This window comes from Corvus cornix, chromosome 12 (genome assembly GCF_000738735.6).
Source record: "Corvus cornix cornix isolate S_Up_H32 chromosome 12, ASM73873v5, whole genome shotgun sequence".
NCBI classification, from domain to species: domain Eukaryota; kingdom Metazoa; phylum Chordata; class Aves; order Passeriformes; family Corvidae; genus Corvus; species Corvus cornix.
The window spans coordinates 7,083,502-7,111,402 of NC_046342.1; the positions used below are offsets into that span (position 1 = coordinate 7,083,502).

General features: G+C 36.3%; 1 protein-coding gene across 6 annotated transcripts in view; it reads left to right on the forward strand.

The window, feature by feature from the left end:
- Nucleotides 1-27,901, forward strand: part of CACNA2D3 (calcium voltage-gated channel auxiliary subunit alpha2delta 3) — a 396,804-nt gene that overhangs the window by 67,296 nt on the left and 301,607 nt on the right. For all 6 annotated transcript variants that reach the window (XR_005602956.1, XM_039558917.1, XM_039558915.1 and 3 more), the window contains exon 3: nucleotides 16,308-16,424. Coding sequence is in view for 5 of the 6 variants with exons in the window: in XM_039558917.1 (XP_039414851.1) it covers nucleotides 16,308-16,424 (117 nt within the window). In the remaining variant the exon portion in view is untranslated. The remainder of the gene's footprint in view (nucleotides 1-16,307; nucleotides 16,425-27,901) is intronic.

Here is a 27,901-nt window from a genome sequence, read left to right on the forward strand (position 1 = left end):
GAGCAAGGTGAAGCTGACCATGGAAATATTGTTATCTGTGTTTAATACCTTGAGAAGAGAAGCACCAAGTAATTAAGTGACTAATTCAAGGTTATGCAAAACTCTGTGGCAAAGCTGGGATTTGAGCCCAGCTCTTTCAAGCCCAAGGTTAATATCTCAACCACCAGACCGTTCTTCCTCTAAGAGCGTAGCTTTCATTTTAACCCAAAATTTCACTTATGGTAATTTTACTGCAAAACCAAAATCCCTTTGACTTAAATTTTCCGTAGTTACTCTCAAGTAATGAGGGACTTAAAAACTGCTTCTGCAAAGCCTATTATTAAGGTGTATTTATTGGTAAAATGACTGATATTTGAAAACATGTTTAAGCTTAAATAGTAAGACTTTTTATGCTTTCTGTGAGTTTTTCTTTCCTTTGCCATCTAATATTATGGATCATTTTATTATTTACTGTAACTGTTGCTGGAAACTAGAGAGATTGTGTCTATCTCAGCAAGATTTCAACTACAAAGCAGAGTTTTGTTATATTTCTTCTCTCTCAATATATATTTATGAAATGGAAGCTGAATTCTGAAGGACTTATTAATAATGTGACAGTTCAATGTTCTAAAATTTCAAGCCACTCTAGAGGGACAATTGACATCAGACTTGATTTATATTGTAGCTCTCACTTTAAAGAATTAAAAGTATAGTATTCAAGACAAAAAAATGAAGTATGAGTGCATGCTGCCTGTCTCGAAGATGTTTTATCATAGAACAAAATGATGATTTCTTCTAATGCAGCTTGTGGGACTCCATCTGGAATAATATGGGAGTTGTTTTACAGTTCAGCCCTGGAAAAAAAGGTGACAAGCCAGGACCAGTAACTGGAAGAACAGCAAATAATTAGGAGTGTAATCATGGGTGCTATAAATAATTGGGAAAGAAATGGAATATTAAAGAAGTCTGAAGTATATCTAATATGTGCTCCTTTAGGAGAAAAGTGAGCCTTTTATTTGCCAAAATATTTTCAAGGGAACTAAATTTTCAGATACAGCTTCAATGATCTGGTTTGTTAAGATACCAACAGGGCTAGAGATAAATGTAATGGTGCTTTTGGATATTTATTAATTCTTACTCAGTTTGCTCTGTGCTATATGCTAATACCTGGTCCTCTTAAACTAATTCAGAAGATCTTGTAAATATTTTAGTGAACAGACAAATAATGTATTTAAAATGTTTATACATCTTATCTATACAAAGATACTGAAGAACGATAACAATTTTGGTATCAAACTATTCCTGAAACACAAATTTAATTTATTTAATGAATGAAGAAATGAAGACATAGACAAGTTAAAACAATTCCATCAGAAGGCTGCTGCAGTGCAGGGAAGACAGCTGCAGTGCTCAGGAGATTTGTGTTGTCTTCCCAATTGTCATTTAGCAAGTGCTTTGTTCTGACTCAGTGTACTGTGCAAAAAGAGGACCTATTTATCCTTTCTCCTGGTCCAGATATATAACCTTTAAACCCACCTCTACCTTCTTACACCAGAAGGGAATCATTGCATTTTTATGATTATGCAAAACTAGGCTCTAAGAGTCATGGAATTGTATATATTTTCTAAATTTATTGATCCTCTCATATGCTGTTAACTGATGTTATTTAGAAATTGGATAACTGAAGAATTCCAAGGAAAGTCAGAGATGACCAGCTGATTATGACCTTTACTTATTTGTTGTTATAAAATTGGTAAAATGTTTCTACTTGTTAGTGAAATTATTATCTGGAAACAAAGACTTTTTCTGGGCAGGATTATAGCCACTGCATGCTAATTAATGGAACAAAGGGGTGAAGATTACAGAAGCAATAACAGTAACATATCCAGGAGCAGTTGCACTGGGACATTATCTTCCTGTCAGCTGTGCTGCTGTGTGTGCTTCGGCACGTCTCCTCTTGTCATCCCACTGTAACCAGAGACTTTTACAAGGGCCTCACAGAAACACACCTCGTTCTGTCCATGTGGCTTTTCTCTTCCAGAAGAAACCCTACCCACTGGGTCAGCAGAAACAGATGAGGAGAAGAAAATAATCTAGTGCTGGTATTAGTGTGATGCCAATGGTTCACCAAGAGGGATAGAGGATGGATGATTTCTTTAACCACTAATTGTGAGAGAAACATTTTAGGGTGAAGTGATTCACTCCTCAAAAATATGTGGAGGCAATTTGAGTATGCTCAATCTGTTCTGGCAGGAGTTCCTAATGTATAGAGGAGATATTTTATCAGCTATCAGGGTCATCAAAGAGTTCTAAATCCGGTAACTGATAGTCACTTTTTACTGGGAAGCATGGCAGTATGATAAATGGTTAGTTTGCTGAAGAATGTTTTAATTTCTAGTACTGAGTACCAGAGATCAGACATTCTTAGCATATTCTCTAGATATTCTGCATTTTCTTCAATTTCTACTCCACTGTTTTATTTAGCAATATTGTCTTGTCAGGGCTTCTGGTGGCTCTTTTTTAGTTTATCCTATCTCACACCTTGAGGCACCTAAAACCTGGTTTTTAGATAGCTACTTAAGCAAATTGGGTTCATGTGATTTTGCTACTTGCTGTTTTGGGAATAAATTTCTGCCACCCACAAATCTCTTCTAAAGTGATCACCAAACACTCCTCATTTGAACCAAGAATATAAACAGGCTGGGGTTTGATTGAAATATTCACATGCTTATTTCTTGACTTTTTTTCAAATGCAGTATTGACAGAAAATCTGTAAAACTGACAGGAATCAGTAGTGAGAGAGGAAGAGTCTTCTTCAGCTGGGGACTAGGAACCTCCTGAAACAGCAGCATGACTTAAATCTGAGGGCATTCTAACCAGCTCAGAGTTTTAGACAGCCTGTGGGTGCAGCTGCTCATCTGTAAAGTTTTGGACCTTATTCCTGAAATAAAAATTCATAAGGTATCATGGTTTTGAAAGCAGGGTTGTGTTACTAAAATCAGATGGTTAAAAGGGAACTTTATTTTGAACGAATTAAAGGCAACCTTTTTTTATTAATTCTTTAAAGGCACTGGAGAACAATCCTGATTTTGTCACTGAAACAAAACCGTTGATTTGCTTGATGATGGACACTAAAAGAGTGGGTGAATATAAATTTGGTTTTATTATGCCATTGAGTTTTCAATTATCAGAACCCTTCCCTGTGATACTGTCATAGGAATACAAGCTTTTTCAGGGTCAGGAATTTCTATGCAGACATTGAAAGTAAATATAAAATAAATGAATAGCTCTATATAACAGGTTATGTGATGATGGTACAAGTTAGAATTCTAGAGCAAGAAAAAATGCGTGTAGTGCAACCCATGATTAAAATGGTCCTTGTGAATTGTTTTCAGTCTGTGTTTAAAAAAAAATTGTAGGTGGTGCTCTATTAAAGTCTTTAAAGATATCTTGCATCTTTTGCCAGTGGCTATTATGCATCCAGGCACCTCAGGAACAAAGAAATGACAGAGAAATGGATGGCCTGGCTTTAACTAAGTAGGTGATGGTACAGATGAGGCCTGATAAGCTTAACACTCCATCTCTGTGCTGCCACCGTGGTTTGCAAGGAGATTAGAACTGTCTGACTGTGAGGAGGGCAAGCTCCACAAATTCACTCATACATGGCAGTTCTGTAATGAGGTGATACTTCATTCCTTAAACTACTGAACTAGAACTGCACAAACAGATGTGTGCCTCTGGCAGTGCTGTGCATGCGGCACAGGCTCCGTTGGGCCTCCAAATGCAAACACAATGATGTCCACTTGCCACAGTTATATTTTATTGCTCTGTACTGTTCTTTGTTTGTAATAATAAGGGACAAATTACGTTGTGAAAAAGGGAAAGTAAATTTAAGGGAGTTTGTAATGCAGGGTAGAGTTTGAAGAGGATCTAAATAATGATTATAATTTTCAGTAGGTTAACATGACAAAATTTGGTGTTGGAAATTTAGAACACCCTTCCCTTTGTTATTTGTATTATGTTGTTTCACAACAAAACTTCCAGAAAGCTCACAAGATGGAGATGTGGCCCCACTTTGAGTGTTTTACATAGGGAAGAGCTCAAGGTTAGCTCAGGCTCAGAACTCAGCTTTTCTGCGTTTGAGAGCAGCAATTTTGCAGAACTGCGGAGGGATGTGGAATGACCGCAGAGACCCTAATTCACAGAGTTATCTCTGTGTGCTAACTTGTTCTGCCTGCTTCAATAGCACCACTTGTGATTTTAACTTCAGTATACGTTAATTACTCTGCTGCTTAGAGGCCTGAATGCAGTTCACCAAGGTCATTGCTTTGTGGTGTGCACAGAGGAATTTATCAGTAAGTTGCCTCGCAGTGACCTGTGATTGTGGTGCCTTTGTTTGATGTTCTGAGGTTTAGTGAAATTGTGTATTTTTATTAAGCGATGAAATAGTAGCAATCTGCTGAAGGCATTTTGCTGAACATTGTCATGAAGAGTATATTTTAAAAATGAAAACTTTAATTTCCATATCTGTGAAAATGCACCATTAATTATAGCAGCCTAAGATTTACTTTGTACCAAAATGGTACTTAGAAGAACTTTAAAATAATGAGTATTAAAAATTTGTTCTTTAGAAAACAACAGCACTCTCTTTAAAACCAGAGAACCAGGAACTTTATCACCTAGAAGCTTTCTGGTCCAGAGACAGTCCATCAGATTAACAGGGCCTCCAAATATTTTTTATTTCCTGAGAAGTGGATGCCTCTATTAGATGTCGATCACTTAAACCTTGTCTTTTTTTAATTGCAAAGAAAGGGCATTATTTAATTACCTAGTGGAGCTGAATCAAAAAAACTAAGCTGCAGCATAAGCAAAAGTAGTTTTCAGTGATAAGACTTTCCATTATGGCATATTGAACCACACAAGGCTTAGAACATTTCTACAGGTACATTCACTAGGAGAGTATTTGTGCTGCAGAAATGTAATTTCAGGCATTGGTCATTTATACTAACGAACAACCCAAGCAGAACAAGATCAAGAAGCAAACTTTCAAATTGCAGTACTTGAAAATATCAGCTGGTATGTGAATATGCTCCCAAAAACACAAGCTGTTTTCTCTGAATATGTGCAAACAAAGTAATATTTCTTTTTAGTGCTCTAAACATATGAACAGAAAAGATACAGTAAGGAGATAACAATATGTGTTCATTTTCTAATTAACAATTTCTATGTGATTACCGTGTTCTTCTACTTGTTTCCTCTCATGTGTAAAGGGAGCAAAAGTAAATTAATTACCATTAGCCTGAAGGAGAGCACACTGTATTCTTTACAACTTCATTTTATTGATTTGGCTGTTATTCATGGCTTCTATTCTCTCCTATGCAAATTGATGCATCTTTAATTCATAGATACATTATCATTAATAGTGGTTTATTGACCAAGCAAAACAAAGCTGTTATTGGGTCCTTTCTAGTGCCAAAGCTCTGGACTTTTCCTGATAAATGTATTAGTTTGTGCAGTCTATTACAGACTCTGGAGTTAGATGGTTTATTCCTATACACTGTGGTGATGATCTGTTGTGGTGCTATAGGTAATATGCTTTTTTTTTTTTTGTGAGATGAACTCTGTTGGTAATGTAGTGAATTCCTAAATTACAGAAAACCCTTTCTGGTCCTTTTGAGAATCAGAAAAAGCTGAATAAGCACCTCCATGTTTGTGTATGTATTTTCCAGCTAACTGAACATAAAAAACTCTCTAGGTAATAGAAAAAAGAATGTCCCCTGCATTTTAACTTGAAATAGGTTTGGTTCAGATTTAATTTGGGCAAATTTCTTTTAAGTTTTCAAAAACAGCACTAAACTGATGGTTTGTTGAAATGCTTCCAATCTGATCAGATACTGACATGTAGGTACACGAAAATCTACTTCAGCTTGGTAGCCAAATTATTTTATTTAGTTTTGTAGGATTTTTGAGAGAGGAATAAAAGGTTTGTAACATGAGCATGAGACTATACAAATTTCTGAGTCGAGGGTCTGAATTGGGTTTGTTTTTGATGATAGGTTTTGATGAAGGTGATATCATTAGACAGCTATGTACACTTAAAAAAAATGTCTTGTGTTTTCAGTTTCAGGGGGAAATAAGGACAGAGATTGGGGCTGCTGTAGTTCAGTCCTCTCTGCAACATTTTAAATTGTTCGGGGTTTATTTACTCTTTACAGTGATGTTTGGGAATACCTACGTGTGGGTACATTATGGTACAAAGGCTACTATTCTCTAGATTATTCATCCAATTTTCATAAAAAAACCCAAAACAACCAACTGAAACAAAACAAAAACCCCCCAAACAAACTAACAAAACGCCCTCTCCAAAAAGCCAAACTAAACTTAAAAAAAACCCAAAAAAAAGAAAGAGAAAACAAACTCAAGCAAGAGCTGCAAACAAAACTCTGGCGGGGATTCTGATGCACAGGACTTTTCCTTAATGAGATTTCAAGCATCATTTTTAAAAGTGTGAGAGATAAAAAACAGAGAGGGGAAAAACATATTTAGAGCCAGCATGCCAGAGGCCAATCCAAGACTATGTGCATCGTAGCTAAATGGTCCAAAGAGAAAAGGATCTGTGCAAGTTCTGCTGTACAGAGCATTAGTTTCTATCATATTCCAGTCTTTTGAAGGCAGTTATTAAATATTGGATTAAGGGTGGTTTGGCAGTTGAACTTTAACCCTGCACTTTTCCTTGCCTGTTCACCAGTTTGTTTTATGAAGCTTTGAAGGAAATCATGATGAAGATACCGCTCTCCATAAGTGTAGGAAAGGCCCTTCGATGCTCTTGTGAAGTTTTATAAGTGACTGGAAATCACATATGGAAGTGAAAAGCATTAGCTTGTGTGGCAAAACCACAAATATGTTTTCACACTACCAGGCAGTGCCAAATGCTATAGTTTGGTTTCCAAATCTTTTTTTTTTTTCTTTTTATGGGTAACTTGCTGAATTCTTCTCGAGACATCTGCACTCAGACCACATGCAGGTGGTCTGATTTTCAGAGAAGCTGAGAATAGACTGATGTTGCAGGCTTTGATGTGACTGAAGAGAGTTTAGATTTTTGAAGACATAATAATTTTTAGTATTCAGTGGTGAGATGAAGAATTGGGAGGCTAAATTTAGGTGCCCAAGTTCAGATATGCAGATGTTATGCTTTTTCTTGTTATTACAAGTCCCCTTTGATCAGGGTGTTCTGACACCTGTCTGAAACCCTAAATCAATATAAATACTTTTATCAGGTGTGTACAGAAAAGTGCAGTGATGACACAGAACTGGAGGGATCAATGCCATGTCCTTCAGAGTGACAAACAATGAAATATGAAGCTCATTTAAGAGATAATGTTGATGGTACCACACAATGCAAAGGGTAAAGGTTTAGAGGAAGTATCCAAGCAGACAAATGTTCGTGATAGAGAACATTGCAAAACATAATTTGTGTCCTGAGAAGATTGTGGGTTTTTTCCTGAGGAAAAATCTCATTAACTATTCTTAAAAGCAGTGCTTTTGGACCTTCTCAAAAGGCACGGATATTGCTAAGCAAAGGTTTGTCTTGGAACACATTTCTTTTTTTTCTTCCTACATTCCACTTTGTTTCAAGTTTTCTTGGCTGCTCATTTTATTTTATTGCTCATTTAGGGGAAACCATGAAGGATGGGAAGACAATTGTGAAATTTTTCTTTGATGGAAAATAAGTGATATCTAATAAAAATCTATAGAAATATCAAAACCCAGAGTAAGAGCTGGGTGTAAGGCAGGCATAGGTCGAGGGGGAACAATAAGGAGGGAAAAAGACATGCAGTGATAAGAGGAGTGTAAAGAAATAAAAAAACATTACCAGAATGTCTGATTGAAAAAATTAGGTTGTGATTGTATCCTGTGATCTTACAGCACAAAACAAGCTGTCTCTTTTGGTTGCTTTTGTTTCCAGTAACCATAGAGGCTTTTGAAGAAGACTAATGCAGTTTTGTGTACAAAAGAAAATGTTGTAGCATCTCATCCCTGCTGAGAATTGGTGATGGTAGTGAGTTGTCAGGTTCCCTAATTCTGAATCTTCAGTGGCTTATTCTAAGTGTCCAGGGCGAAAGGATTGCATTGTCAGATTCCTTCAGTGCTTTGTGAGGAGCAGATTAGTTGTATGTGCTTTTAATATACTTGCTTTCACCTGAAAATATAGTGATGGCTTTGCCTTGGATGAACATGCTCTCTGGGTCATGATTAATTCTGCAGCTTTATGCTGATAGATGTTTTGTTCCTCATGTAAAGCAGTTCATGTGAAATACTGTAGTGAGTTTTCAAGAGTATCAAGAACAACCTTATGGAAAAAGGAGACTCCAGGGCAGTTCCAGAACGTTCTTTTTCAGTTTAAATGTGGGCTTTATGTTCCTTTCTAAAATAGAAGCAAAGGTATGCGTAATTGTATAGACAGCTTCTGTGAAATATATTTCCAAAGCAGCTTTTAATAGCCTTTGTTAACTGGCTCTTAAGACATCCTTGCTGGCCTGTGGGAGATGTTTCAGATGTCTAAGAGAATTTGCAAGACAATAGTTTGCTTTTTCAGCTATTTTGAATTATGATTAAGCTCATATTTGGGAAAGCTGGTGAGGTGACCCTCCTGTAAAAGGAGCCCCAAGTGCCCTCGGTCTCTGGAGGCAGCAGCCAGGCAAACCTTCCCAAACATTTGTTACTCTGGTTAGCCCTGAACAAAACAACTCTGGTAAAGATGGGAATGTATTCCCAACTTCTGTTTGCTTGGAGTTAGGTTGCCTAACTAGTTATTTGGATCACCCACTTGTGGTGATTTTTTTTTTTTCAACTAGCTACTTCAAGTAAAAATTACAATACTGAATTAATCTTAGAGAGCAAGCATTTAAACTTCCTGGCGTGTGTTTCCTTACATTTTATTTACTAGATGTTATAATTTATGCATCATCAATGACACTGCTTTTTAAAAATTTTATTTGTGATGAAAAGTACTCTGTGGTAGAGTAGCTTTTATCTTTCCCCACTAGATCAGCTGTTTTAACCATGCTTGTATTGAAGACTCTTGCCATTAATGCTGTTTATGTCGTATCTCTGGTTATATAGATGTTATATATGTATAGATATATACATATCTAGTTGTGAAAGGTTCAAGGAGACACCCTGTGTGGCCTTTCACAGATGGGGCAGAGGAATATTGCTAAATCAGGAGTTGGGTTGTTTGGTTTTGGGTATCATTCAGCTTAATGCTTTAATGGATTTGGTTTTGTAGCATTTACATATAGCCATGAGGTAAAAATAGGTCAGAAGTAAATATCTTTGTAAAGATTAAATATGCTGGGGGTATAGTGCCCTTGCACTGATTTCAATGTGTAAATTATTTTGCAAGGAAAGCAGTAACTATCCTTGTCAAGTCTGCTGATGATAACAAATTTCCCAGGATCGCTGACCTTTGGCTATAATTTACCAGGTACAACACTGAGTAGCTAATCACAGTAAAGCAATATGCAAAAAATATTCGAATATTTTGTATTTTAAAGTGTATTTTGTGAACTAACCAAACTGGACTTTGAGGCAACAGAAGTTCCTCAGACACCAGTGTGTGCAGGAGTCAAATGTGACAGGCTAATCCAGAGCTCCTTGGAGTCATTTGATGAAGTGAGTGAGAATTTCTCTGCAGAAAATGAGTGTGCCATCACACTGGGCATTGCTGATGGCTTTCATCAACACAGAGAGGTTCAGGAAAGGTTAATAGGAGTGTGTAATGTGGTGTAACACAAACTCTCAATTACTAAGGAGTTCTCTAATGTCAAGGTGAGGAGAGGTGTGCTGTTGTGACTCATCTTGCCATGCAGATCAAGAGGAAGTTAACAAAGTTGGCTGTGGTTTATTGAGCAGGGCATTGGAAGAATAACCAAGAGAGTTTATTCTCTTTGTACTTCTGAACTGTCGTGTGACATTGGGCACATCACTGAATTTAGGCATAGCCCAATATCCTCTTCTACATGGAGATTTTGATAGATACATGCTTTATAAAGTCTTTGAAGCTTTGTGGATGAAAAAATTTTATACCAGGTCTGAACTAAAATAATTTTGTTCAACAACAGCAACAAAAAAATCATAGTTGTTTATTTTGTTAAGGCCTTTAAAGCAGCTCCACTAAATGAATGCATTTTAGTGCCAGGAGGACCAGATAACAGCATAACAGTGTCACTCTAATAAAACCACCCCACCACAGGGTCAGTGCAATAATGGGAAAATACAAAATCTTTTAGGGATAAGCGATTCACAGATGAGTCTGTTGAAGGAGTACACCATCTGTATTTGATATCTCTGCTGCAGTAGTGCCATCTGAGTACCCTTCTGCTCAATGGAAAAGCTCTGACTCCCACTCACACGCACATGTGATGCTGGAGAAGGCTTTTTATTTGGCTTCCAGTCAGGATTATTCCAGCAGTGCACACATAGTTAGTGACCCCTCAGCTCTAATGAAGCATTCAGAGGCTGTGCTGTATAATTTTAAATCTTCTACTGGGAATTGCTCTGCCATCTCCCACACGCACACGGGATGTGTGCTGGTAGAGTGCAGCACTGCAAGAGCTCCTGCCACATAAGGTTCTAGCTGTCACTGGTTTTGTCCCATCAGTTTGAATGTGACTATTGTCTTATAAAATGCTGTGATAAATTTTCCAGATGAATCGTAATTAATAGTCTTTATTTTGATTTAAAAGCCCAAAGCCATATTTTTCTGTACTCCCTGCTCTGTGCATAGATGCTTTAATTTCAACACATCTGTTAATGGGGTAAGGCAGAAACTATGAGCAAAAAATGAGACGTTTTCAGTTTGCTCCACGTATATTGCAGGTTTTGGGTTCTATAATTTAAAAAGCCCACAAAACATAAACCTATACAAAGTGCAAAGAGAAAGACGTGTTTTAAAAACACCCTGAATAAATTACATTAAAAAAAAAAAAATTTGCGGTTGTGCAAAAAAAATACATGTAAAAAATAATTATCCATTAAGAGGAGCAAAGAGAAATGGAGAGCCTTAATGTTAGATTGCAACGAAGAACAGATTATTGAAAGAAAAAAGAATTTCTTTATGCATAGAAAAGTAGTTTATTATCAACCCTCTGATCCCTAAAATTTAAAAGAACTTGATGTAAAAATTCAAGGCTACTTAAATTAGGAAACTCAACTTGAGTGACAAATTCATGCATTTAGGGGTAAAGGATTAAGTCAGAACTGTGGCATAACTTTTAACTGTAACTAAAGAAACTGCTTTAAGAGCTGCAAACTCTATCAGCTGCGAGCTTTTTGTAGCCTTGCAGTCTCATTCTTTGATTACATCTGATTGCTGGGGCATCTCAAATAGAGAATCAAAATGATTCTAAGTTTATTAACTCCTATGGCCCTTCAGTCTAGCACTTCCTCTCTGAAGGGAGTCACTGTTAGGACTTGTGTGGCAGAGGGAGTGAAGCAAGTCTGAACCGTTCAACCACTGCACAGCACAGCCTTTCTACTGGGCCAGAGTTATTAATTGAAATCAAAAGTTTGTGATTTAATCAAAAGTGTATGTTTCTGCAATCTCATTTTACATGTGTAATGTTGAGGCTTGAACATCTGAAAGTGGTTTTTTGAAAAAGGCATAGAGTAAACATACTTTTTTTTTTTCATGGAAACAATGGATAGATTGGATATTTGATCTGTCATTTGCATGCTGGTTCTACTTTTTCATTATAAAACATAAAATGTATATATGCATATATAGTTTTAACACGACGAAACCTTTCAAGCAGCAACTTTTGTGAAGTGTGTGCACTACAGCTACAAAAGCACCTCAGAGGCAAGTAACAGTTCCAAATATACAACACTGAGAGATCACTTTTAAAGTATTTTAATATATAAATTCCTGTTGAATTCCTTTCTTTAATCAGGATGGTAGTGGTATTTACTGGCTCTGAAAATCCCAGGGAGTGGGAAGAAATTTCATCATAAATGGGTGTAGTGTTCTGCAGATGTGCAAAGCAACCAGAGCCTTGTCGAAAGACTGAGACTAAGGACTCTGTGCACACTTGTAAGTAACTTGAAATGTTTTTTTACACAGCATAAATGTGAATATCTTGATTTTGATAAGACTTGATAGAAGTAGATATAAGTAGGAACACAAAGACCATATTTCTCTTTAGCTTAAAAACAAGGAGAAAAAATTCAAGCTGTAGCTGACAGTCTTGTTTCAAGAGTGGACTTCTCCTGCCTTGGTCACTCAAACTCTGTGGGTTTTGGAGTGGTTTAACTTTGGTTTTGTTTGTTTGAGGGGGTTCTTTGGTATTTTTCTCTTAGCACTTTTTGGTTTGCGTGTGTTTGTGTTGCTCTTTCAGTGCCAAATATTTGGATTGCATTAAACACTTCTGACCTGAGTTTTGTACAGATTGCTTTTTGGTTTGTTATTTCTAGATGATCATTTACTAAGGAAAAACCCCCACACCTAAACCAGTGAAAAGCATTAAGAGTTCTGACAGTGAAATACTGTCTGTCTTTCCCCGGTGCTTATGTGAAATGATCTGGCAAAACAGATACTGAAGAAATAATGTATTTTTTTGTGAGCTTTCTCAAATGATAAATGGTCTTGTGTCTCTAGAGAATTTCTTACCAAATGCTGATTTTTGCAAGCAGACAGAATCAGCATTTCAAGTATTTTTTTTTTTATAATGCAGCAAATCGGAAGTTGTATCTGCTTCATCTTCTAGACAAGTGGAAATTCAATTATCAAAAGAAATTTCCAACTATGACTCTAATATTTCATACTCTTTTTTATGAGTCAATTGTTTATAGCAAAGTTAGAGCTGTTTTCTCTCCTTTTAACAACTATACATATGTATGACTGCCTGTGTTACAAATGATGAGAATTATCAGTATCTCTTAGTGAAGTAAAATTATGGAATATTGAAAACAACCTGAGGGTTGAATTTTTTTAATAAAACAAAACAACAACTTTATCATCAGCTTCATCATTTTTACAGGGAAGGGAAATGTCAATTTTAGGCATTGCTTGTATGAACACTTTCATAGTAGCAGTACAACAAGGTAGTTTGCAAGTTTGGAGTATAAAGTTGAGCCTGGCCCAAGAACTTGTGTTTTTCACCACTCTCTGATACCATTTTGTTTAACTGGAACAATAGTGCCATGCTGCTTTCTCAAGATTACATCAAAATAAAATAATTTCATTTAAAATCAAATTTATTTCAAATGGACTATGTCTTTGCTGTTTAATTTATTTAAACTAAACCCAAATTTAACATGTAAAAATGTAGTGGTGGGGAAATGATGAGGGCCTGAAGGTCAGACAGCTTCTGCAGTGGAAGGAAGAGAATGCAGTATTAATGATGGCCTTTGTTGTGGTTTTATTGTGGTTTTGTCTTTTTTCACTATCTCGTGTGATTCATGATATGTATCTAGCACTGATAGTTATTATAAAATCAGCTGCTTTCTAGATGGAATCTAAATCTCAAGTATCCTGCAGAGTGAGCACTGAGAGCAAGGGCACAGACACAGCCAGGTTAGGCTGGTACCTCTCCCCTCCAGGCACAAGGAGAGCAAAAACAGCCGGAAGTTTTTTCCAACCACATAATTTTCCTGTTTTGGAACATTCCAAAGATGGCTGAAAAAATGATAGAAGTGCTTTTTTTATGGCAATGAAATTCTGAGTATAAAATACATATTACATAAACCTCTTGGTTGTCAGGGTCTTGCAGACCAAGTAAGCTCTCCTAGGTCTGTTGCAAATGTTCTTGAAGGTTTCCAGCAACTGAGTTGCACCATGCAAGATGTGAGGTCTTTTTAGATAGATCTTAAATAATATCCTCTGTTTCCTCCAATTTATTCTTTTGAGTTGGAACTTTGGCATATGAATTATGAAAAAATGAGTTTATTTACTATGAACAGGCATAATTATAAGATCATAAATTACAAGTTAAGAAATCATTCACATCTATTTTGAGTGCAAGTTATTTTTAATTTTCAAAAGCACCAGTTACTCAAAATTGAGAAGTGTGGCTTTTTAATATGCTTTCACAAGAGCCTAACAGACCATGTGGTAGGATTCTGTGTGCCTAGAAAATGATGTGGATTTCTACAGTGCCGTTCAGTTTTCCGGCAAACACAGTGAATAATTGCCTGGTTTTCTTCACTTGATGGCAAAGCTTAAATCAATAAATCTGATGACCTGAAAGCTGTCTCTTCAAGTGATGCATTTTGGAATACTTTCTAAGAACTCAAAGGTCAAGTCCAAAGGAAACATTTTTATCAGAGGGTGATATGTTGAACATGATCTGTGCAGCTGGAAAGAAGTAATTCCAATTTGTGATTGATTTGTTTTAAATTCTCCAAAGCTTCAAATCCCGTGGGATGTGGACAGACTTTGATATCATTAATTTAGTGGCAGTGTTTTCAATTTAATGATCATTAACTCCATTTTATCACGGTATTTGTTGCAATAGCATTTACCTCTCTTTTCTGTGTTCCTTGCTGTGTTCTTATATTTCTGTTGTTCTTATATTCACTGCTCTCCAGTGAATAAAAAATAAAAATGTATTTTTCTATTTAGAAAAATCACTTTTATCTCTAGTAATGACATAAATGGACTTCAAGAGTTGAAATCAGAACTCTGTTGATGGTATCTAAGTGCAGATCAAAGAGGTGAAAAAACCCAAATCTCCTCTCCTGCCTTGAGGGAGCAAAATGAAAGGGGTCTGTTTGAGGTTTCTTAGGTTGCTAGACTGTTATAAGGACTCAGACTAGAGACTTGTAACAGGAAATAGTGTGGAAAAATGAAATTAATTCTGAAGTTACATAATATTAAAAAATTGCCCTAAATATTTACTGACAACTTTGTATTTGTAACTTTGTTTTGAAATTGCCTGGAAATTATGTTTTAGTAAATATTGTTTCATTATCAAAACATTCACACAAGTTTTTGCAGACAAGTGTGAAGTTTAAAGGAAGTCCAAAGAGTCATTCTGCCTTGAAAATTAGTTTTGTTGGGGGAAATGGGTACAACATGTGCAGGCATTCTCTTAACAAAAGAGTGTTTTCTTGCATCACATGACAGGTCCTGACTTACTCACTGTTTTGAACATTTTAGTGTTCATCCAGGTGCTTCGAAACACTGTTTTTGATCATCTTATTCTTCATTGTCTCTCTGGAGTTATATAAGAATCATCATTCTGCAGGCAAATTTTCATGATTAATCTTTTTAATAATACCATTTCTCTGTATCGACTCAAATACCGTAGGTTGTCCCCAGAGTCTGCTGTAGAGGCTTGGAAGATATTTTTGGCACACGGGGCTAAAACTGGCAGGAGACAGGTGTGCTTTTCTCCTCCCTCACAGTGTCATGGAGGTGCAGGTCTGTGATTAAGTGAAGGGTTTGGTGATGGGCAGTGATTAGTTCAACACACCCGTGCATGTTTTAGAGGGGGAGAAGCAAACAATCACTGCAGTGAAAACCAACAGTTCTTAGAGTTCAGTGTGCAGTAGAATAACGTGGGAAAGAAGGATGTTCTCAGCATTAAATTCTTTCTAATAAATAATTCTTACAAAGCTTCCTTGTAAACACTGATAAGGAAAAAGGTATTGATACGCAGAAAATAGAGGATAAAAATTGTTTTGAATATATTTTTAGTGCTTAGGAATTCTGGGAGCTATTCACATTGTGAAACGAGGCAGTGCTCGTCCATATTGGATAAAAGGTGCTTTATGTTTGTGTTTGGATGAAGGCTCGTGTTCATGTGGTTTGTTTAGGCTTTTCTTTGCGTGAAAAGTTCAGCATGCCTAGATAAGCTTATAGAGTAAGTATTTAAAATGTAAGCATTGCAAAAAGCTTGTGAAATAGGCATCTACAGGAAGATCAGCTGAGGAGGAGATTTCTAGGTTGCTAAGGCACAGGGATTGCCAATCATAGTAGTGTTTTTACATGATTTTTGGAGGAGATACAAGGGTTTTTGGCTACTTTTTTTTGGCTCTTGTTTAGTTGTGGGGAGGAGTAATTTAAACCTTGTGAAAGGGAGTTATCGTTTTCCTACAGTGCATGAGATAAATATTTTTATTAGTTTTTAAATGGAGTTCTGGTTCTAATCCAGTTGTTCTCTCCCCATGACAGCATGTTGGCACAAAGCAGCCTGCTGTCACACAAATAAACATCGAATAAATGAAGAAAGTCAGCAAAAGTGTAATATAAAACAAATAATTAGTTGTCAAAATTTCAGTTGGTTCCCTGCAAGTAACTGTTCCCTATTTTTCTTTCCTTCCAGAAATACAAAGAATATGAGAAGGATGTTGCAATAGAAGAAATTGATGGCCTTCAACTTGTGAAAAAGTTAGCAAAGAATATGGAAGAAATGTTTCATAAGAAGTCTGAAGCCGTACGGGTAAGCAGCAGATCAATCTGCTATTTCCTCCTATGATGTAAAACTATGTAATTTAGGCTCTGCTCTGAAGGCTGTACTAGCAATTGAAGGTGCTGAAGTGGAAATGCTAAAGCATTCAGAAGTATTTTAGGATCACTGTTCAAGAGAATAGATTTAAATTATTTATACCCTCAATAGATAAATGTAAGAGTGTGCAACAAGATTTGGACTACCAATTTCCAATATGAGTTTGTAAAGTATCACTTGTGTGCAGTAAAACCTAACTGCATATGGTTAAAATGTTAGATTTTAAATTATCCAACCAAAGCAGACTTAATTTCAGTGCTCACTATTATAAAAATAGTATTGCAGGGAAATGTCTGAGTTCATTAACTGTCCTCTAGTTCAGAAAAAGATGCAAACTCTTCAAATGGGATTAATCCATAATTCCTTCAATTGTGGTAAGTGCTACATCACTCTTCAGGCAGGCAGCTTATTAAGTAACTAGATCTGTACATCTGTAAGTTTTTGTGCTTTTTTCTTTTTTTTTTTTTGTTTGTTTTTTCAATCTCCATTCTGATCCTCCTTTTGTAGTAGCTTTGGTGTCTATCAGACATACCGTAAAACCAAGAAAAATTCAGACTTTCATGTTTCTTTTTATCAAACACGAGTTTGTTGTAACATGTGTGTTCTGAAGAATAACAAATCTGCCTGTTGTAGTTTTCCTTTTGCATTATTCTTTTCTAGAAAATGAGGTGACTGCCTGAAACAATATTTCCTTTTGCATCCCCTCTATCAGCAAACTCACAGGACATTATGGTGATGCTGTTTACCATCAGCTGCTCTATTTCAGCCAGATTTATCTGCTCAATTGAGTTGAAGATCCTCATGTCTCCATTGCAGAGCTGGAGGTATCACCTGAGGACAGGGATTCCTTTTGTGTAATTGAGGATACAATTTCTCCTTCAGCCTTGTGCTATTTGTTATGGTGCAAAAGGAAGGAAAGAATTTGGCTACATTTTAGAGGTTGAATTTTCAGGGCTGGCAGTGAAGTAAAACATATTTCAGCTTGTAAAACTGAGCACACTTGGCAAGGAAGCAGAGAAAGACAATAAACATGGAACCCTGCAATGCTATTTTTACAGTGTGTTTTTCAGAGGAAAAACTACACTTTAATATGTGTGCAACAGCTTCCAGAAGCCTGAAGAATATTGACTTGGGGAAGGGGGAGGACTCTTTTCCTTGTTTCTTAGCAGAGGAAACTGCTCCCCTGGGATCATAATGTGAACAAAGCATTCTTGGAGCAGCACTTGTTTAGAGCGAGAAGTGACCAGCGAGCTGCACACTTGGCTGGTGAGGGACTAGAATTCCATCAGTGAGGAGTGCTGGTGGGGAAGAGCAGTTTGTATCTCAATTAGAGCTTCATAACAAATGTTTAGAACAGCGGTTTGGCCTCTTCATGCAGACTGTTTTTATCAAAGGAAGGAAAAATACAGGATTGATATAGACCACCATGCTCTGAGTAAAAACGAGCCCAAATTCTGTGAAGTTAAACCATGCATGTAATCTTGTGAATGGATTTTAGTGCTGGAAAAAGTGACTGAAATCCAGAGCCTTCTTTGGAAGGTTTCCATCTTTGGAAAGGAAGCTAAAAACATGGTTTGGACAGGGTTACTTCTCTTAAAAATTTATCTGTTTAGTGTACTTTCCAATGAAATCATTAATTTTTGCATAATTATATAAATTGGTCCATGCTAGAGATGTAATGAGTGACTTGTTCTGCTCTGGTAATAAGTAGTGCTTAGTAATTTGCATCCTGAGAAGTACAAAATCCTTTGGTGCAGTGCAAGTTTTGCATAAGTTTCATCCTTGATATATCACAACTTATTTCCCCCTTATATCTGGAGAGGTGAGATGGGAATTAGAAAACTCCTGTGGACTTAAGGCCTCTGTTCCATCCTGATACTGGATCATCTTGTCTCTAAAATAATAGAATTTTGACATACGTTTTTGATGGAAACTTGTGCAAGATCACTGAAGCGTAGAATTCAGAGTAATATGTCAGATATATTGGTGGTAATGGTGGAGGAAGTACTAAATGAAGAATACCTTTCAAAATATCTCTTAGCCTTAGAAATAATGGGGACACGATCATGAGGGCTCAAATCCAAGGACTCAGAAAATGTGTTCCAATGTTATCTCAAATTGTTACTCTACACCAGTCCTTGAATTAGCCTTGAGTAGACATCAAAATCCATGGTTGATTAGAGTGTTTTATCCAAAACCATTTTTAGTTAAACGTGCTTCTTCAGGTTATAGCAGATGTAGCACTCTGTGACAAATGTTCAGAAATTCATAGTACAGAAAATGTTTGATTTGTAGAAAAGGCCAAGAAGACAACCTGGAAATATAAAAATAGGTTGGTTTGGAAAGGCCTCGGGTTTTGCCTTTTTTTTTTTTCCTTTTGTTGTTGTGGTTTTGCTTGATGCTTTCAAACATATGAACTTGTTTGAAGCTACTAATCACATTTGAACTGTCTTTTCCCTCCTCTCCCTTAATATTCTGGATGAATTTTTATCTTTCTCTCTCATCGCTTTTCATAGTGATTAGTTGGCTCAGTGTGATTTTTATCATATTCATCCCCTGTTTGAATTACCATTCAGTATGCAATTATTCTATCACAGAATGTCCTATTTTTGTTCTGTCAGATACATAAGATAAATGGCAAACTGAAAGTACTAAACCAATTATATAACCTTTTGTCAACTACTCACTGATGGAAACCCTTGCAAGCAACATTTTTTCCCCCCTCCTTCTCCCCAGTGTTCACTATTTACCTTGGGTTTATATCAGTTCAGGGTATTCCTGTTAACTGTTTCCTTCCCAATGGTGCCCTTCTTGACTGAATTTCAGGCAGGAAACTTCATATTTTATTTTGAAGTATTTGTGGCATGAATCAACTTAAAATCCCTGAGCAGTGGTTTTGATTCAATGCTGCTGATGTTTTGTTTCTATCTGTGACAAAGGTAAATGTAACCATTTACTTTTAAGATTATGATGCTTGAGATGGAAAAAATCTTACTGCCCGTAAGGTGGCAGACATGGAAGTGTTTCCTGCACTGTTCAGCAGTTGTTTTAATTTTTACAACCAAACACAAATAATCCCTTTGAGACCCTTGTGTGGTCTGCTGTCACTCGTGGTATTACTGCAGTTGTTTTTCCTGGACTTTTAGTGATTTCACTCATAGGAAGTTTGCTTGATCAGTCTTAATGTTACCCGTGATTTTTTTAAATACAATTTTTAGAAGGTTTTCTGATATTTTAGTGACTCTACTAACTTGAAGCTGAACAGGCACAAAGCACTGTGACATAATGCTGAGTAAAAAATGACTGTGGCAACAAACTTGATACTGAGAAAGAGGTGGAGTTAAAATTGTTCATTTGGTTCTTTTACTTTTCCTAGTTACTGGCATAATGGGAAAAAATTCGAAGAAGCCTAGAGAGAAGTGAAAAAGAAAGCAAAATGAAAGATAAGCAAATTATTAGGGAATATTCAAAAAGCTATTATTATAACTTTAGCTGTGCACTAAAATTTCGGTTTTTGTTAATATTTCTTTGCAAATAAAGAGATCCTATAAAAATGGTGGTTGATTCACTGGTAAGATGGCAAATCAAGTGTTAAGGATGGTTTTTCTTTAAGGCAACTACCCTTGCTGCAGTGGAAAATGCAAATAAGAGGCTTCTCTTTATTAACTTTTCCTACTATAGATACCTGGAGTTCATTGTGAAGCTGATTCTCATTATAACTGTACTGTGAAAAGTAATTGCTGTTATACAGTAATTCAATTTCAGTGCATTCATGCATCAGTAAACCAGTGGGGTTTATCTAGAGAGACCTGGGCCTCTAAAGCTTTTTATCATGAAATTCCACATGCAGACAAATGTTCTTCCAAGGAGTAGAATATCAGCATTTACATTTAACAAACATCTGCAGTGAAGAGAAATGGATTTTTTTCCACTGATGATTTTTACGCCAGTCTTTAAGCTTTTTTCAGATGCTATTAGGATGATACTGTTTATGCACAGTTAAAGTAATGTATGTGTTTGAAATGTTAGTGCTTGGTCATGTGCATACATGGTGGCACATTTTAGTATGCACGTGTATATTTGTGTGGGTACAGATTTTAGGTGTGTGTTTTGGGGTTTATATGTGTAGTATCAACAGATGCAATTTCCTATTGTTTTTCTGCATATATATGTACACAGGCAAAGTGTTAAACAGCATGTACTGCATTTAGATGTTTCCAAGCAAATACTGGTAAATTGGTGTCCTGATCAATACATTAATTTTTATTTAAAATGCTGTGTTAGTGAGTGCAAAATGAACTTGATTTGATGAACACAAAGATCATGGCAAGTATTTCAAAGCTGAGAGTGAAAGTTCCCAAAGAGAGGAATTTTTTTTATTTAGAGCACTACAGAATATTTCCATAGAGTGTATGAAATCTCAATTAAAAAAATCATACTGAATGTTGTAGTCAATAATTGTAGCTTTAATTTACAAACCACCTCCAAATACTTTACTCTTTGCTTTAGTGTACTTGGAATTCAACTCATTGTTAGTGTGTAACTTAGTTCATCCCCATTCAAGGCAATAATGAAGAATATTCCAGGTGAATCTTACACTGATTTCTTTTTTTTTTTTTTTTTTTGAGACTGCTTTAAATATGCACTGGCTTGAATGCCCACTGTGTATTTTATTGCACTGTATTTTCATTCTGATTTTCTATGACTTTGGTCAAGGCTAGATTGGGACTGGCATTCTTGAGAAGAGAAGCAAACAATCATTCATATTTTATATTCATATAATCTAACAGAAATAGATCTTAAATGTCAAAACTCATTACTTTTCTAGGCTCACTATTTCAAAGATAGCATAAACTAAGTTCCCTCATTGAGCTATTTGCATCTGCAGAATTAGAAGGAAAGAATATCAATGTGCACTCTTTACTACTGCAGCTCAATGGGGACTGTACTGACCCCTGATTTTTTTTTTTTATAAATATAGTAAGAAAGGGTTTTTTTAAATCAGCAGATGGAAATGAAAAAAAAAAAAGAACCTCAGCATTAAATTTATAAAATTACTGAGGGAAAAAATTATAAATGGTTGTGGGTGGAAGGAAATTATGGTGAATCAACCCAGTATCACTATAAATAGTTTTAAATGACAGAATAAAGACATAATGAATAAAGGAGAGATGGCTACAGTTGTGTTAATTACTGCTAGCAAATTAAAGGTTTTCAGCAATATTTTTGTGTTCACATTTAGTATTTTAACTGTAACTGTTGCTAGTTAATTTTGCTGTCATTTAAACTTGCTCATAGTTTTACTCGTCTGCTTCTTGTGTCAGTAAAAATTTGTGTTCTTGAAAGCATTAAGAGCTTTATTTTTACTGTTTTGCAAATTAGAATACATTGGAAAATGAAAAGATGGTTAGCAATCCACTGACAGTGGAGTATTTAATAGCATAATGCATGACCTTGATACTCATAATTTGGAGAATATTTAAAGGCACAGTAAATATTTTTCTTCTTTATTGCCCTTGGGCTTGAGGATTGTTCTTGGTAAATGTGTAGAATTTAGGATATTCAACAAACGAAGAATTGGCAAACCTATTGTAGTGTGGATCAACTAGATACCACATTGCTGCTTTGCTTTTTAGTTCTTTGAGTTTGCCAAGAAATTTGTGCATTTATAAAGAGATACTGCTATGAATTCTGAAAGAGGGGAAAAAAAGTCTAATTTTATTGGAGTGTGGGTGAGCTTCTTTTCTCCTTAACCTTCATTCCCATCCCATAGCTGTGGTGAGAGAGCTGAGTGTCCTCAGGTGCATTTGCTGGTAAACAAGAGGAATGAATGAAAAAGGTACAAGCAGTTTACCTCATACCCACCCTGTGTGGGCAATGGAATAAATATGGAATAGATGGGTTTAATGGAAGTTAGTTTTTCTGTCTGTAGACCTCTCTGAATCATAGCATGGAGCCCAAGTGCATTGATGAAATATTTAACTCTCATATGTCCTAAAACCCAGGTTAGATGAGTTGTCAGGAAGCTGTTCTTTGAAACAGGTACTGGTAGGGGGGAAGAGGTGAAAGATGAAAAACTCAGTGGGAGAGAATGAAAAGAAAACCAGTGAAAACTTCAGGGAGATGTTTCAGGGGATATGTGTTAGTCAAGATTTCCAGGGAGTCATGTGCAGCATCCAGGAGCTCTTGCCCCCCGATGCATCACTGCTGCAGCACACTCTGCTATGGCCTTGCAAACGTGGAGCTTTCGTTGTCTTGGTACATTTTGAAATAGATATTTACAAAAAAGTAAAGCAACTTGAACCATCCTTGTATTTATTCTGTCTTTAAAACTCTGGCATGTTTGCATGCTAAAAGAAAAAAAAAAGAGTCCATGGTCTAGTCAGTCTTAGGAAATTTAGTGAATTTCTTTAAGTTCAAATTTAGAAAAAAGGAAAAGTACCCATAAGACAAAAAGGAGGAACATTAAGACTTGTAGAGAAAGCTTCAAAGCATTTGCTTCTGGAGACATTTATGATGGTCTCATCTCCAGTGCCAAGAAAAGAAGTAAAAAGTATTTAAAGATAGTGCATTCAACTATAGAGCATTTATCTGAAAATACAGCGAGGAAATCCAGCCACTTCACAGATTAGTTCCTGTATGAGGCTTCATTGCAAAAGTATGTAACTTTCACTTTTTGCAATCAACATAAAATAGTTTTTCAGACAGCAGGAAGAAAACAGTAAAGTAGTGTTAGAAGAATGAAGTAGGATAAATTAGCCTAATTTATCCTTCTGTCTTATCAGTGTTTTAGGGTATTAACATATTTTAGTACTTTACATTAACATTAATTATTTTAACAAAATTAGTCATGTTGTCCAAATTTCTGCTCAATGTGGGATTTAAACTAGTCACTTCAAATAGTAATGTTTTAATTAAAACTTAATTTCACTTGCACAACTATCATCTTCTCAATTTTCAATTATAATTCTGATCTCATGTTGTAAACACGTATCATCGAATCTATTTTTTTGAATTATAAAAATGAATACTTGTACTTTTATATCATACAGAAATGATAGATGTTCAGTGTAATATCAGTTTTAGAGGGTTTATTGATACCTATTTTTAAATGATTATAAATATTCTCATGAGAAAATGCACTATAACTTGCCGCTCATGTAACATTAGCCTGTTTTCCGAAACCTTGTGTTCATTTGATTTAATACTTAGATAATAAAAAAAGGCCTCTTCCTTTAGAGAATGCTCAGCTTGCAGCCATGCAGAGCAGGTTTCCAAGCTGCTGCCTCCTTTTTCCATTCCATGAATGATGCCAGCCTCCTCTCTCTGTCTGTGGAGTGTGAGGGAGCACCAGGAGCAACAGTGAGGAGGAGCCTGTTAATAGCTTTCTTGGAGGGATTTAATGAATGGTCATTTATCAATATTTTGAGGAGGAGAGAGACTATCATCTCTGTGTGATTCTTCATTTTGAAGTGCTCAGAAGCATTTCAATGAAAAGAGGTGTAAAGAGAATTCATTACTGTTTTTTACAAGCATTAACTCTTCCCTCTACTCTGTGGTGGAGTTTCCAGTGGGGCTGTGTCAGGTGTGTTGGCTCAGCCTGACCTACCACTGGAGCACTGTTGCAAGAGAAAAGCCTCCTACACAGATAACTGAGGGCAAATACCCCATTTATCCTCTTCACTCCCACCTTCCTTGAGTTTGACTTTAGTGTAATTAGGTAGGAAGAGGCCTGCTTGATCTAAACCACTTCCAGCTTAGTTAATTTTTTATGTCTCTAACAGCTGATTGTGTATTCCAACATGCCCAGCACTGATCAGCATGTTTCCTTTCTCTCTCACCTTTTGGATTTTTAACACCTATTGGTTCAAAAGTTGTTCTGCCTCATCTTATTTTCTCTGGACACTACAGTTTCTTTATCTTCTAATTTGAATAGAATTATACTTTATTGGTTTATACAATAAACCCGCCATGCTCCTTCTCCCAGATGAACAGTTTCTTTAATGCTGGAGAACTGCACAGACTCTAGCACTGTGCTTTTTAAACTCACAGGGCACTCTGATCTGAGCTGCTGATGAGGGTGGGGGTAAAGAAACTCTTCAGCAGCACTGAATTTCAGGCAGTCACAATTTCTGCTGGAGTTAAATCAGAACATCAAGATTATCACTACTTGGCGGTATGTGAAACAGTTTTGGGAGACAAAAGCAGACCAAGAGTGAGATAAGATGCTTCCGTTTTCTTTTTCCTGGGAAAGCAAGGGCTTGTTTTGAGAGTGAGTTAATCAAAAAATTAGTTAATACGTTCTTGTTTTGAACTGTATTTTAACAACTGTCTGAAATACAACTTCAGTAAAACATCAGATTTGATGGTGTAACTAGAATTTCAAATGTTTAAAGATAATCTTCCTCTTAACGAAAACCAAGAAAAGGGCTCAAGTTTCATTTGCTAAAGTTAGACTTCTGGATTGTCCTAGCCTGTACTTTTATGTGCTTGTAAGTTGGCCACGGCTCTTGGAGAGCTCTCCCTTCTGGCTTCCACAGGTGCTTCCTCCCCTCTCCTTTCTTTTTTACTTTTGCTCCACTGAGCTATGGCAAAGCTGTGCAGAATGGTCTGAGAATTTTAAGACCAAAGAATTATCTGGTGCAGAAACCCTAAAACAAAAAGTTAAGAGGCTTCCTTTCCCTTAGATTAATTAGGATCTTGCTCATTGCATGAAATGAAAAATACTTGCAATAGGGCCCAGGAAGGAGATGGGAGACAGGAATGAGTTAGACAATATGATGTTTCTTATTTCCTCATGGGAGTGGAGGCGGTGACTTAGAACTATATCGAACCATCTTTGCATTTGGATGATTTTTAAACTCTGGTGACTGCAGCTGTTTAGGGAAATTGTCTAATTACTTACAGATCACTTTGGGTCTGATATTTTGTGTGGGCTAAATGTGCTCTGCTGTTGTGTGCTGTGCAAGAGGGTGAGAATCTCCTCTCCTGCTTGTAGGTGATCAGTGCCCTATGTATGGTGACTGCAGAAAGCTGAGCTCCTGGCTCAAACCATGGGTGTCTGAGTAAAAAGGTTTCAAATTAATGACCTGAATCTCTAGAGCTTCAGTAAAATATAAACAAGACTTTCATTTTCCTAGGGAATAAGGTGAGGTACCTCACACATAGCACATATTGATGGATAGATTTGGGGCTTTTGCTGGGCAAAAGGACATCACCCCAGGAACAACATAAACCCACTGCAACCTGAGTCTCATAGTGCTCAAATCCTGTAGTGCTTCAGTTGGCGACCCTGGTGATCAAGCAGCTTTAGGGCTGACAGGAGGGGTGGAAAGACCCTTACTAAAACAACACCCTTTGATCAATTTAACTGACTGATCAAATTATGTTTAAAATTAAAATTTTAATGGATTTCAAATTACTTCCAAAGATGGATTCTGAATGTGAGGTATCACAAAAATGTCTAGGCAATGCTTTCCATGTACACAGCCAAAAGCATCTTAATGCACTTATGTTGCAGATTTAGGATTTGTGACAGGAACAGCTGAGGCCCACAACTCTGGCAAAAACTGCAGCGCGCTTGGGTGAGAGCAGGTGTAGAGCCTGACACCTGGGCTGGAGTTTGCTTTTCAGTTTTCTGGAGACACAAAGTTCAAAACCGCAGGGGAGGGGAGCAGAAGTGTGAACTTTGATTTAGTCGTATTTTATGTGTGGGAGGAAGAATATTGTGTAGCTCATGTTGTCCTAATCACTGTGTCATTTGGTGCTGGGGCCAAGGTAGGAAAGAGTGCAGTCATTTATTTCCGGAGCATCTTGATTTTAGTGCCATGTAATTATGCCTTTGGTATGTTTTAAAATTAGTTGCAGTGGAGGGAACAAACAATAAATTATAGAGTACACTTTTTAATTTCTTTTACCTCCATATAAATAGATACACAGCCATGTATTCTTGGTCCAATTGCATTTCTCTGTCATTTAAGCTAGCGCAGCATATCTTGGATGATTGCTTCTATCCGTGCTGTGCAAGTACTCCAGGAGGACAAATTGTTTGAGTAAATCATAACAAAAAAGGTGTTTCATGTAAGAAATAACCAGTTCCAAACTAATACTATAAATTGAAATTTTATTGATTAGTCTGTGGACTTTTTATTATAAAGTTTAAATTACAGCAATCATTGTGGCACAAAGCACTACAGAAATGCTATGTTATAGAAAAATCTTGTGCCCTGTATTTTCAATGGGTCATTTAAGAGCAATGGAAATATTATATGTAAGCAAAAAGGAAAGAACTGCTCTGTACCTGTGAGTCTTTGTTTTAAAAAGAAGCTGGAACTGGAGAAGCGAGGTATGCTGCAGCAAAAGGCACGAGCTGTGTGCAGAAACAGAGTTAGGGAGCATTTGGAGATTTCATGTTAGCCTCACATCACCCTTGCCAGGTGTATCAGAACATGGACTATACGCTACAGCTTCCCCAGAAGGATTACAGGGCAACTTTCTATACATCAGAAAAAAATTGGGTACATTTGAAGTTAATTCTGAGTGTAAGGATAAAACATTGTTTAAAACCACTGTAACTGGTAAACCTTTGGTACAGGTAGGGAGCATGTTAAGGGAGAACCCTGGTAAACATCTTTATTTTCTGGTTTATACCTCAGTTTCTTTCATCAGTGGAGTTTCTGGTTTTGATACTCTTGGGGCTAGCACAATGCAGGGATTGTCTCCTTTTTAACACACTGAGCAGCTAGAATAACATCTGCAATTAAAAAAGATTGGCTTATATTACAATTTTCCATTATATTGAAAAAAAATGAGTTTTGTCAGTAAAATCATACTTTTATCAGTCATTTCCCATAACTTGTAGGGAGACAGTAATTTAGCACTTTGTAAATGTGCCAGAAAATTAGTAATTCTTGAGTCATTAATTTTGTATTTATCTTAATTGTGTTACATCTATGGATAAATATCCATGGAGTTTCACTTTTTTCCACGGAAAAAAATATTACTATGGTGTTATTTTTGAGATGGGTTTAAGAAAACTAAATTGTTTTATTTTAATGCAAATATTTTTGCCATATAAAAATGGAAATTTTACCTTGATTTTTGAACTAAGCAACTTTCAATTAAATGTCATTATGAATTGTTTTAGAAATGGGGATACTTATTTTCCTTTTGCTTTTAGATAACTCCATGCTCATGATCTAGAAATTAAATCCCTAACCTCTTGATCTTTGTTTTTGATTGAAGTTCAATAAGGAATTGGGTAAATTCATAAAAGATGAGTCCATAGGTGGCCAATTAATATACTACTGGACAACCTTTAAATCAGGAAGCCCGTAAAACACTGATTGCCATAAGCTGAAATTGTTTACTGAGGAAACAGCCAAAGGCTTGTGTCCTATTTCTCAAGTTCT